Raw genomic sequence first — 13,065 nt, 5'->3', positions numbered from 1 at the left:
TGTGGGGGAAATAAGTAAAATGAAAAATAGTACAGCCTTATTATTTTGTTTAGGCGCCTACTTTTGACCTTTACGCTGTATTTTTATAATTCATTTTTAAGTCCAAATTTGGCCTTCAAATCGATAGGATTACAGAAGTATGATACAGTATGGGCCAATATTACTGTTTACTTCTTGAATTATTCACTTGGTTAATAATGAAAATTAAATTGCCTGATATTGGATATTAAACAAAACTTACATACAGTTTCTAATCTGAAGTTCTAATATCACCCATCTTCGTCAACAACACACATATAATTATCTGCCATTTAGCAAGAAGCTCTATACTGGCGCTCAGCCCCACATATGATATTGTGCAGGTTTAGAGATAATGTTTCTACGCATGACATATGAAAGGAAAATGATGTTGCTGTTTTACTGTTCGAAGTGATGGAGTGTAGCCTTGGGGGCAAACTCTGCCTTTCTGAAGACTCACTCCAGCCCCAGATATCAGAGTTCAACAGAAAATGAGCAGAATGAGTAGTGGAGAGGAGGTTAAAGGTGAATCGAATGGAGCAAGAGGAGGACAGACCTAACAAGACGATGAAGAATGACTAACCCTGCTTAGACTGAACAGGCCTACACGACACAATATGAATGACCCTCCAATGCATGTGACAAGCAGCCACCGACAGAGATAAACACAGCAAACGTGTGGGAGGAACAAAGAGAAACAGAGCTGGAAAACAAATGTCATTTCGTTTCCCTCTTAAATATTGATTTTACTGTCATAGAAGGAAAAATGGAAGATGTCCTTGAACTATAAATCACTGTACTGTGTAATGATTTGTTATGCCATTGAGATAAAATGACATATAAAAGACAAACCGAAGTGCTGAATTTGATAATTATATGATGCTAATAAAGACTGGTGAGAATATGTAAGGATAATAATGATATATTGTCCATATAAAACTTCACTCCTAACAAATCTAATACATTAAACTCATAAAAAGCAAAACTCTCACACAGCAGCAACAACAAATATTGCCTGTCCCACAACTCACTCCTTATTAAAAATTAAGCACTAAAAAACTTACCGAATGCAGACATGGTCTACGATCGTGTTCGAAAGCCCTTCCAGTTTTCAAAAACTCTGGCTACCAATTAACTGAGAGCCCAAGATAGTTGCTATCACACACACACACAGAGTCTCAGATAGGGTGTATAAGGCTGGTGAAGAGGCTGTCCGCTGGGGTGATGCTGCTAACGTGAAAGAATGTGCAGCAGATAGCAGAGGTGCAGGAACTCAACACGCTGAAGGAAAGGACACTTCAGAGGTCAGGCACACAGAGGGCCCAGAGTCAAGCTGGGGCCCTCAGACCTGAGTGGCTGACTGTGTGTGTAAGATGACTTCAACTCTATCGTCATTTTATACACCAAAAAAAATAATAAAAAAAAAAACACAGCTCTTTTCAACATTAATAAAAAAAATAATAATAATAATAACAATAAACTTTAACTTTCTTCTTACAAAATAAAATTCTCAAAAGGATTTCTGAAGGATTGTGTGACTGGAGTAATGATGCAAAAAATGTTTTGAAAGTCAGCTTTGATTGTTCCTAATAAACTGTTTAACTGCACTCACAAGTGAATATTAAATTATGTTGTGGGATAATTAAATATATTCTAAATAAACTACAAACATAAAATTATATACATTTATTTTGTCCTCACATTCTTTCTTGTAACTCATCCCTCTCAGTGACACAGCTGACTGAAAGGCTCATTATGCAGCTCATTATGCAGGCCTTTGTCTTCTCAGGTGTGAATTCATGATAGTTGACGCCTACTCGCATATGACTTTTACCAACAAAAAGTGTCTTAGAAAATTTAAATCAATATATTGTTTTCTGTAAGTGAGTAAACAAGATGATTTTCACGTCATTTAGAAAAAAAAAAATTCTAGGTCTACAAGCTCCAGTTCTCAAAAGTCCCGGGACCAATTTTCTGTATGTGTTTTATTGCCTTATTCAAGTGATTTAACATTTTTAGTTTTTTCACTAACCACGCATAACATTTTTTTTTCTCAAAAACACAATCATGTACATACATGCTGCTCACATATTATTATAGCCTAGTTTGTGCTGATTACAGTGAGATTAGACTTTAGCCATTTAGATATTTATAAGAAACTGAAAAAAGCACAAATGTCAGGGCATGACAAAACTTCTCCAGGCCCCAAAAATACCCTTAGACTCCAGAGGGTTAACAATTGATAGCTCCAACATTTCAGAATGTTTAAACTGGTCAGACAATAATATTGTAAAATTAAAAATGAAATAAAAAAAAAATAATAATAATTGTACTAAAATATATGTATGTATGTATGTATGTATGTATGCATTAATTCTCAGTGTATGAAAAACTTTATTTTTAAATTATATATATATATATATATATATATATATATATATATATATATATATATATGTGTGTGTGTGTGTATATATATATATATATATATATATATATATATATATATATGTCATACTTAATATAATAAGGCTGATTCTGTTCAATAATGAATGTTTCTGAAATAAATTCAGTTCATTTAGATTTTACCACATGAAGAATTTTTTACATTACTCACAAAGCTTTTATGTTCAGTTTACATGTATTTAATAAATAAATAAATAAATAAATAAATAAACTCTTTAATCTATTTAAAGTTAATAGCATTCTTAAGATATATAAAACCATAAATGTTTAAGAACTTATTTTTAAAAATACATTGTTTTATATTAAATAAATTATATGATCAGAGGGTTATATAAACTAAAGCATGTTGGCATATGTTTTAAAGGAGCTTCCCATTAAAATCACAGTAATGATGTTTTCAAATGTTTATCAATTATGAAAACTACAATTTCTACAGAAGAAAACAGTGTCATTGTTCAGATCAGTTTAGTTCAGTGTTGTTTCAAGTCATTCAATAACTGTCAATGTTGCATCAATTATGATTTGAAATATGTTTCATTCATCAAAGTTCATTTTCGTACAAACTGGATTTAGCTATAAACTCAAATAAAACTTGGTTCTTATCCGATCACACTTTAAACAATGGTATTACTGAATATTTTCTTTTAAACCCCAGATTATAAATAAAATAAAATAAAATAAAAACTTTTGTTTTGCATGGTAAGATCTAAATTAACTGGTTAAGTTTAAAATGGCCATTTAAATATGACTGAATCTAACTGCACTAGTTAGTTAAGTTAACAATTGTGTTACCACTTCTTAGTGAAGAAACAACAAATGGTCATGTGTAAAGGCTAAAACTTGCACGATGACCTGCACACAGATGTGTGTGTGTGTTTCTGTGGTGGTCTGGCAGTGTGGCTCTGTCCCCTGCACCTTTCTGGACTGGCACACACGAGGTGGCTTTGTGGGAGATCCAGGCATAGGCAGCATTCCTTTGATAGGATGATACCGGGACTAAAGCTCTTCCATATGACACCCCTCACATGGCTGCTGTGTCTAGCCACCCTCTATCTCACTGTGTGTGTGTGTGTGTGTGTGTGTGTGTGTGTGTGTGTGTGTGTGTGTGTGTTAGGATTGCACAGGCACAACGAGGGGTTTGTGATGACAGGAGCCAGGCCTCGTTACACACCAAAGCATCTGTGTGTCTTTATCTGTCTCCGCTCGCCCACCGCAGAGAGAAAGAGATTGACACGAGGCCACAATGAGGCTTTCTGAGTTCATCGATTATCACATTCGCACAGAGATATCATATTCTCCAGCCTTCTGACCTGATGAAAAGCCATTTGTTGGGATTTCTCACTCTATTTAAGAATCTTTGTATGTGTTGTAAGTGACGGCGAATATCAGAATCAGAAAGAGCTTTATTGCCAAGTATGCTAACGCATACAAGGAATTTGTTTTAGTGACATAAGCTTCCAGTACACAGAGACAACAACAAAAAAAAAATTGCAAATAAATAAATTGTATGAACAGTTGTGCTATAGATGACAATGGATTAGAATAGAGTAAGATGCAGAGGTGTACTTGGATGGAGGGGTAACAAATACATATAAGAATATTTATAATATAATAATATACTCTAATATATATTATATTATTATATAATATATAATAATATAATACTATAATATAATATATACTCAAATATATATATATATATATATATATATATTAACATACTGACTGACTAAATTAATATATTTTATTGATAATATATAAGTTTTCCATTTGATAACATTAGTTAACTACATTGGTTAACATAAACTGGAGTACCATTAAACGTTTGGAATAATTAAGATTGTTTAATGCATGGTTCTATTATTAATGTTGAAAACAGCTGCATTCCTTTTTTTCTAATATTATAATTGTTCTTACTGTCCATTTAATTTGTCAATTTAATGCATCCTTGAAATTTCTATTAATTTCTTCCTTTTTTTTTTTTTTTATATTACCACAAATTATTAGTGTAAGTAATTGAGTCCTTACTGTAAGATGTTATCAAAATATGTTATCCAAAGATGATGGGTTCAAATATATGGCATTTCCTTGTGGTTTACAGTCATATCTTCATTGAAAGTATTATTAATTAATGTTGTATCTGCTAATATTGTTTCATGGAGCTGCAGCTTACAATAAAAAGTTAACAATGAACTAACACTGGCAAAGATTAATAAATACTTCATCCATTTGCTCATTGTTAGTTCATATCAACTGATGAGTAAAGTGTTTCTAATATGTTGACAGTTAAAGTGATGAACTGCACCGGTGTTGACTGTGCTAGGACACCTAGAAATTGACAAAAACTCATCAAAACTACATTAGAAATCATTGCAAAATGGTGAGACTAGAAAAGATGAAGCAGCACGTGCAGTCGCTTGCACTGACATTATGTTTCTAATGAAACACATCCACACACTGATAAGTGTGACTTAATGCACAAATGATTTTCTGGGCTCGATTTCCCTCCCTTTTCTCTTCTTGCGTCACTCGCCTCCTCTCGCTACCGCCGTGACCTCCTGGGTGGGCCAGACACCCCCTTCCCCGCTCCTTATATTTTTTCAAGTGCTGTGCTGGTAGGTTGGAGTCTAATCCCTGTCTAATTCCCGGAGCTGATTGGGTTTACAGGGGCAGGGATCAGCAGTGTTCCTGGGTCCCGCACACAGCGACTCGGAGCCAGGCCCCTGCCCGGCACTGCTCGGCCCCTCCGCGGGAACAAAAGAGCCCCTGTTTGCTCACCCCTCGCACTCAAGAGGCTTAGGGACATTTTTCTCATTTTTGAACAGCTAATATCTTGCAAAAGTTGTCTAATCTCTTTAAGTTAAAGTTGAGCTTTTGTAAAAGCCCAGGCTAGCTGTGCTTATGACTTGACTGTTATCCAGCAGCATTTAATTAGGTCAGGGTGGGCCTCCAATGTGGACAACACACAGAGGATTGTGGGTATGCAAATGCATCACATCATATCATCTTTGGCGGAACCAACTGATTACATAAGACATTACAAATCATTTTTTGAGGACACTCCACTACCACAGCCTGCATTAACATCCAAACTGATTCAAACAACAAATCGATGAATGATTCAAATAAAGTTCGGAGAAAAAGTGTAGAATTTTCAAAAGTTTGGGGTCAGTAAGATAAAAAAATACACTTATGCCCAAATGCTGCATTTATGCATTTTCCATCAAAAATTCTGTAAAAAAAAAAAAAAAAAAAGTAAAATAAAAAGCCATACTCTCCAATCTTCATTGTCATATTATCCTTCATTAATTTTTCTAAAATGATAATTCCAAACTTCAAACTACATACATACATACATACATATATATATATATATATATATATATATATATATATATATATATATATATATATATATATATATATATATATATATCAAATATTATAAAATCAAATATTATAAAATATTAAGATAAAAATACAATATTCTGCAGATTAAGACGTGCTTTATAAGCATACTAATAAGCAACTAGTTAATAGTGAGATTTGGTTCCTAAAAATTATAAAATTTTTACTTGCTTATTTATTTATTTATGCATGTATGTATATATGTATTTATGTATTTATGTATTTATGTAAAAAAAAGTAAATAAAATTCAGCGTAACCAAAAAGACACTTTTCATTAATTCGATGCATCCTTGCTGAATAAAAGTTTCTCTTTTTTTTTAATACAAATAAATTCATTAGTTAAAAAAATTAAATAAATAAAAATCTCACTGTCCCCAAACTTCTGAACAGGAGTGTATATATTTATTTATTTATTTTATTTTTTTTTATTAATTTGATATTTACACATTGTGAATGTAATTATTTGTTTGAATGTGTTTGAATGTCCAAATCCTTTTTTTTTTTTGGTGGGGGGGGGGGGGGGGGGGGGGCGCTGTATCTGTGGTGTACTTAAAAAAATAAGCTACAAGAGGCTATGCATTGCAATAATTTTACCAAGGAGTGTTATTCACAACATAATTTGAAGTCAAAGGCACTTTAGTCTTGACTGATTAGGCAACAGCAATACCATAAAATATCAATGTTTAACAAATAATTATATTTATTATTAATAATAAATGCACAATTAACAATTATTTAGCTTAAATGTAAGTGATGTTGTAGATATGTCAACTTAGAATTCAACTGATCGACTATGTTACAGTTTCCAACATGCATCATCCAATAAGATGCTCATAAACTGATGAATGCTCTCTCAAAGACCATGGCACTCTTGTGAATTAAAAAGCCTTTATTTTTAAATGGCTTCATGCAAGAAATCTAAAAACTCTGATGATGAACGCTCCCATTCACTTCAGTAAGCCAGTCTGGAGTATGTTTCTAATGGACAATGTCCAGGTGAAACTTCATCACCATTACACACCAACCAGCTCTAGCACTTTCCATAAAAGTTATAAAAGCCTGACTAATCACATAATTACATACAATACAAGCTTGAATGGAGAGGGGAAGCACATGACATCGGCATGAACTGAGATGGGAACACTTGAATTACAGTTTTCTGCTCTTCTTATTTACCTTTGTAATGGGATCAAGACACAAGACACCACTTTCGACAATAGCCTGTGCGTTCTGTGCAAGTACATACTAATTCTCCTTTCCCCTCTCTCTTTGGGGTTTGGGTTACAGGAAGTTAACCTGAGCCACGCTCCGCCTCTCAGAGCCATCAAGCTGTAAAGAAGATGGGGCGTTGAACACCTGGATGTGCTTTAGAGAGACAAGGTCAACGAGACACTAAACGATGACGATACCATGCAAACTTGGGAACCTGGCGAGGCTGTGACCTTTATGCCGATGCTCGAGGCCTTGACGGAGTTGTGCTTTGAGCTGCCATTGTTTGCCCAATGTGGTGTCTGTTTTGACAAGCCTGTCTAATAAAATATATGGAGAGCTTAAAGCGCTCCAGTGGCAAAGATACTTCATCAGCCGCTTAAATCCATGAGAGAGTTCATAAAAAAGTCACAAGCAAAGATTTACAGAATTACACACTAATCTTCTGTATGCCACACATTGGCACAAACCTCATGACGCATGTGCTGAACAATTCAAACTATTCTAATGAAAGTCAACAAGCTGTGGCCAAGCAACTGAAGGAAATGTTACGTTTGAATGAACTGAAGATGTGTTTTGGGTAATTGCAATTACTGATGCATTGCAAGATCCAGATCAGGACTAAGCCTAGGCCCAGACACAAAGAAAGACCAAGTCCAAAAATGAAGTTATTAATTTTAATGAATTTAAATTGTAAAAATGTGGAATTTATTGCTACATTCACTACAGTCAAATTATGACCTTATTTTCAATGTTTTCAACTATCCAAAACCAAATTTGTTGGGTCATGAAAGGACACTGCACAAACTATTGCAAAGTACCTTTTACTTTAGTGTACTGAAAATAGATTTTTTTAGCATTGTTTGAAAAATTTCTGCTGGCAAAATGCAGTCATTTCAATAGGAACCCACACGACTGTGAATGTTGTTAGATTTCCCAACACATATTTTGCATCGTGTTCAAGTCGGTCATGCAAATTTGACAAAATAAACTATTATTATTATTATTATTATTATTATTATTATTATTATTATTATTTCAAAATTAATGTAACCACACTTAAAATCGCATTCATGTCGCAATACAAAAATCACAAGATCACATCCAGAATTGATTTCATTTAATATGGTCCAAGATTCTCTTTCTGAAGGTCCACCCATAAAAATAAGCCGATCATACAAACACAAATGAATCACGTCATACAAATTTATACAATTTTCTCACAAATTTGCCAAAACATGCATTGAAAACGCTGCTAGAATTCCTTAAGTAACAAACAAATTGTTTAGAAATTAGAGTTGTTGACATATAAGGTGAGACTATAGAGCAGTGCTTTTCAAACCGGCCCTGCGAGCACCCCCATCACTGCACATTTTCTGTGTCTCCCTCATCTATCACACCTGATTCAACTCATCAGCTCATTAGTAGAAACTGCAAGACCTGAAATTGGTGTGTCAGATATAGGGAGACATACAAAATGTGAGTTGCTAGGGGTGCTTGCAGGACTGGTTTGAAAACTACTGCTATAGAGGTATTAAATTAATGTGATTGAATAGAATAACAATTTAGTCAAATTCGATGAGCAATGTTTATATTGAGATTTCTGAGTGTTCGATTGTTGACTGGAATCCTGGCAAATCTGAGCACAATCTGAGACACTTTTGAGATCTTTTCTGAAACTCTAAAAGAGACACATATGAGATTATTGGGGTCTCTTTTCCCAAGTAAAAATATCTTTGAAAGTTTTCATGTGCTTTCAATCTCTTGGAAACAATCGACATTAAAGAGATCTCATTTGTGCCTGTTCTTTCCTTATGGCTTCTTACAAACTCCTCACACCACATCCGTCCATCCATCCATCCATCCACGCTGCTCCGCTGCCCACCACCCCTCATCCCCATCTCTCTCTCCCTCCCTGCGGACACAGATGTGCCAGAGCTGGTGAGTTGTAAGCCGGGTGCGTTGGCACAGAGCGAGAGCTACAAAGAGCGTCTGATTGGAAGCAGCGGGTGAGGACCTTTAACGAGAGCCAGTGAATAGAGGACAGCAGCGGCCTGGACCGCCTCCGTTCTCTACACTTCTTCACACACCCAGCTGCCTCTCTCCATCAAAAGCCACACACAACAGGCATCCATCTTCTGGCCAGCTTTACCTTGGAAACACACACACATATACACAAGGTCTGCACTTAACAAATCTTGGCTTTGAACACCGCCATGCACAAGGGCATTCAAAGAATCAGGATTTCTCTCATTGGCACGGTCTTTCTCCACTAGTATGCATCCAATTCCACTTAAATCATCCCATTATTTCATTCCGTAACGGAAAACAAACGAGTGTATTTTAGATACCTGCCTGTTTACAGGTTTACCGTCAACCTTAATGTGGCACAAAACGACACAGTAGAGCTGTCCGGTTCAGGGCACCGACACATATTTCACTACTGACATTTCAGACTTGTGGAGCCAAAGGCCTTTTAGCAGAATGACCTTTGGTATTGATCCGGACCCTCTGCATCCATCTGAGCCTCACGCTGGGCAGAGAGGCTGATTTCCATCAGAGGTGGAGGAGAGAAGGTGAGGAGAGCGGTGGGATAGATGCACTTCGGAGAAACGGAGCAACATTTGGAGAATGTCAGAGGCTGTAGTGTTATCATAACACCTGTGATTGACACAAATGTGATACAAATAGTCAATTTTGGATTCTATTTGCTTACTCAAAAAGGGTAGAAATGGAGAAAGTGTCCCTAAAGCTTATTATTGCATCGTACTACAGTTATTACATAGTAATTACATTGTTATAAATTACGCAAAACATTTGGTTGCAAATTTAAACATAATCTGCAATTTAGTAGAATAATTCCTGCAATGGTTTATATTTAACACAATCCCTGGATGTTGTTGTTAATTGAGTGACTGTATAAAGGTTAAGCCAAAACAATAAATAACAATGATCTAATAAAGAGGTGATAATAATGTTTGGAGTAATTCGGGAAATGTGCATGAGCTCCTTAAATAATGATCCAAGCGAAGCAATGATATCACTCCACTCTGCTTCAAAAATAATCACTCGCTATTCTATTAATAGCAGCCAACTTTCTTGACTTGGGAATTTGGCACGCATTCCCAGACATTCTCTGTCTTCTGCCTCATGGTTTGGACTAGGAAAAAAAAAACATTCTGCCACTTCAGCGATGCTACATAAAAAGTATTCTGGCTATTTTAAACTCATTTGTGCCATGCTAATGTATCAAAATCCTGCCAAGAGAATCAGCAGTCCTCCCAGCACCACCCCTCTCTCGCTCTCCTCAACAATGCAGAAAATGAAGATGCTAGTGTCTTGTGAACACTGTTTAGCATCTTAATTACCAATGCTGATAAACGACCCTAATGACGAGGGGTTAATTGGCAGTTCCCGCTCGTCGAGAGAACAACAAACAATTTGAGATCGGCACTTAGTGTCTGCGCGCTAAATTACAGACACCGCACAGAGATCAATGACCAATCAGACAGCAGACGAGCCTTTTGAAGGCCTCAAAGCGCCATCAAGCTCTCCACTCTCCATTCAGCTGTAATTAAGGCCTGTTAATTGCCACAAATGCCAATTCACATACATCCACACAATATTCTCTGACTCAAAACACAAACACAACATTTAGAACAAAAATGGACGTGCTTGTGTTTGCATTCTGTGTGTTTTGGGAGAAGAATTGACTGTGTGCCTGCATGTGTTTCGTGGTATTGCTTTGTAGAGATGTTCTCACTTACTCTTGAGAGCCCTTTTAAGCAAAGGGTGCTAACACTAACAGAAATCTGTTAATGTTAGGTTTTAAATATCATTTTGATATTTGTATTATATTTAGCAAAAATTTTAACAACATTTATTATATGTTATGCCATTTAACAACCTAAACCAATCATTTCAAGTCATAAAAGTGATAAAATATTTAATTGAGACTTACTAAACTAGTCATGAAGATCTAAGATGGTCCCTCTTTGTGATATACTTTCTTTTTTTAAGGTTTCTTGTCAAATAACAACAAAATGGCTCCAAGTATGGTGTTTAAAGCACAGTGACATTAACAAAAAGATTCTAATATCTAAAATAATATTTTGAAACAAAACTTGGTTATACTTTATTTTAAGGTGTCCTTGTATACATTTAAGTACTAAGTAATATTAATCAATAACATGTACTTACTATATGGAAAGGGTTTGGCTTAAGGGTACTTGTACGTAATTATGCATAATTGATTGTTATTAAAATAGTAAGTACTTGTAACATGGGTAACAAATACACCTTAAAATTAAGCATTGCCAAAAACTTCTATGGATTTTAATCAGTTAAACAAATGACTTTTTATTTCAACCTTTTTATTAAAATTGTTCCTTTGTGATGATCTCAAGGTTATATCACAAGACTTTTTTTAACTAAATAAATCTATTTCAGTTCATAAGAGAATTCTAATCAACTCATTATATGTATGAGTTATCTGTCTATCTATCTATCTATCTATCTATCTATCTATCTATCTATCTATATATATATATTGTTTTTTGGGTTTTTTTTTTTCTTAGGTTGCTAATAAAACAAAAGTCATTGGAGCATGTTTACAACAAAATGCTATTTCAGTTTTTCCAATTTAAAAATGTATGTTTAATTCAATGTTATTTGCTGTTTCATTGAAACTGATTGACACTGAAGAAGGCTGATAGCCAAAACATTTGTCATATTGTTTTATTCCATTTAAATATATTTCAAAGTGCAGGAGTTTTGTATATGTTTGTAATTGTAAAATTTACAAGCAATTTCTGAGTGAAAATTGTTTCTACACCATTTTTTTCAGTGCATAGACTGTACATATTTTAGGAATGTATAATTAGTTAAATGCAAACTGTGATACATTTAAAAGCCAGGAAGGGTAAGTGTATACCAACCTACACAGCACGTTACAAAGCAAGGGTCAGTTATTGACTATCTCTCCAGGCCTTCGGTATTGGTATTGACTCCTATCGGCTCTCACTAATTGTGTTTAAGTGCTGGGTAATCGGCACTCTATTGTCGGTTTCCAAATTAGTAATCAACTCTAACAGGCCTACACAATTACCGCCCTCGCTGTGGCACATTCAAGGGGCCTTCTAAGCGATATAAATATCCTCTGTCAGTGGCTCAGGGAAAGTTTGTCTTTTCTTGCTCCCACTTAAAGCAAACACAGTGAAGACTAAATCTAACGGACCTCGATAGCTAGTCCATCGCTACTCGTTCTTTCTGTGAATAAAACACAATAATGTGGTTTGGCTGGAGCAGTCTACTTCAAAGTGTGCTATTGATTAAAAGAAAATCCCATACTTTTACTGAAGGACAGACCCAAGCATATAATAGAGACTTACGGGTGCAATGTTTTGACTCAAGCCAGTAAGCAAACACCTAGCAACTGCATAGCAGCATAGTTGAGTAAACACATTTTCTTTAGAGTCTGCACAAAAACAGACAAGAGTTCAGGCCATGTGCTTTCAAAAGCAATATATTGAGGGCTGATTTTAATATTCCTGTAAAGAATAAGACTTCTGTCAGTCTCGTATCACTTTCATCTTTCAAACTTTCCACCGATCAACTGTTTGGAAGACAGAGGCTAGTGTTTTAACAGTGCAGCGGCTCGATCCAGAACAAGTGGCCTCACAGAGCTTAGAGGAAGATCTTGCCCGCTTTTCATAAGAGACTGTTTCCTTTCCATTGATTCCATCTGACGGCAGTATCTGAAGGTGCACTGTTAGCGAACTTCCTTTAAAAACTCCCTCATGGTGTGTCTTGGCCTGAGTAAATACCTGTATTGTACCTTTTTCTTTTTTACATAAGATCACTGCTGTTTGCATTTATAAAACGCTTTAATAACATGTTATTTTCTAGAACGTCTCTGACTTCTGTTGATTTGAGCAAAGTCGTGAGCACACATACAGAGATCC

At 35.2% G+C, this 13,065-nt stretch overlaps 1 protein-coding gene across 7 annotated transcripts in view; it reads right to left on the bottom strand.

Annotated features, from left to right (window-relative positions):
* The window catches only part of LOC109094669 (histone-lysine N-methyltransferase PRDM16-like), a 221,913-nt gene that overhangs the window by 168,985 nt on the left and 39,863 nt on the right, over nucleotides 1–13,065 (bottom strand). The window contains exon 1 of one of the 7 annotated variants that reach the window (XM_042730296.1): nucleotides 1,083–1,394. The exons of the other annotated variants lie outside the window; for them this stretch is intronic. Coding sequence (XP_042586230.1) covers nucleotides 1,083–1,095 — 13 coding nt within the window. The 5' untranslated portion in view covers nucleotides 1,096–1,394. Of the gene's footprint in view, nucleotides 1–1,082; nucleotides 1,395–13,065 lie in introns of those variants that run through there. 7 annotated transcript variants of the gene reach the window in all.

This window comes from Cyprinus carpio, chromosome B8 (genome assembly GCF_018340385.1).
Source record: "Cyprinus carpio isolate SPL01 chromosome B8, ASM1834038v1, whole genome shotgun sequence".
NCBI lineage: Eukaryota > Metazoa > Chordata > Actinopteri > Cypriniformes > Cyprinidae > Cyprinus > Cyprinus carpio.
The sequence above is the reverse complement of the archived record's forward strand: the minus strand, read 5'-3'. Positions and strand labels throughout refer to the sequence as shown.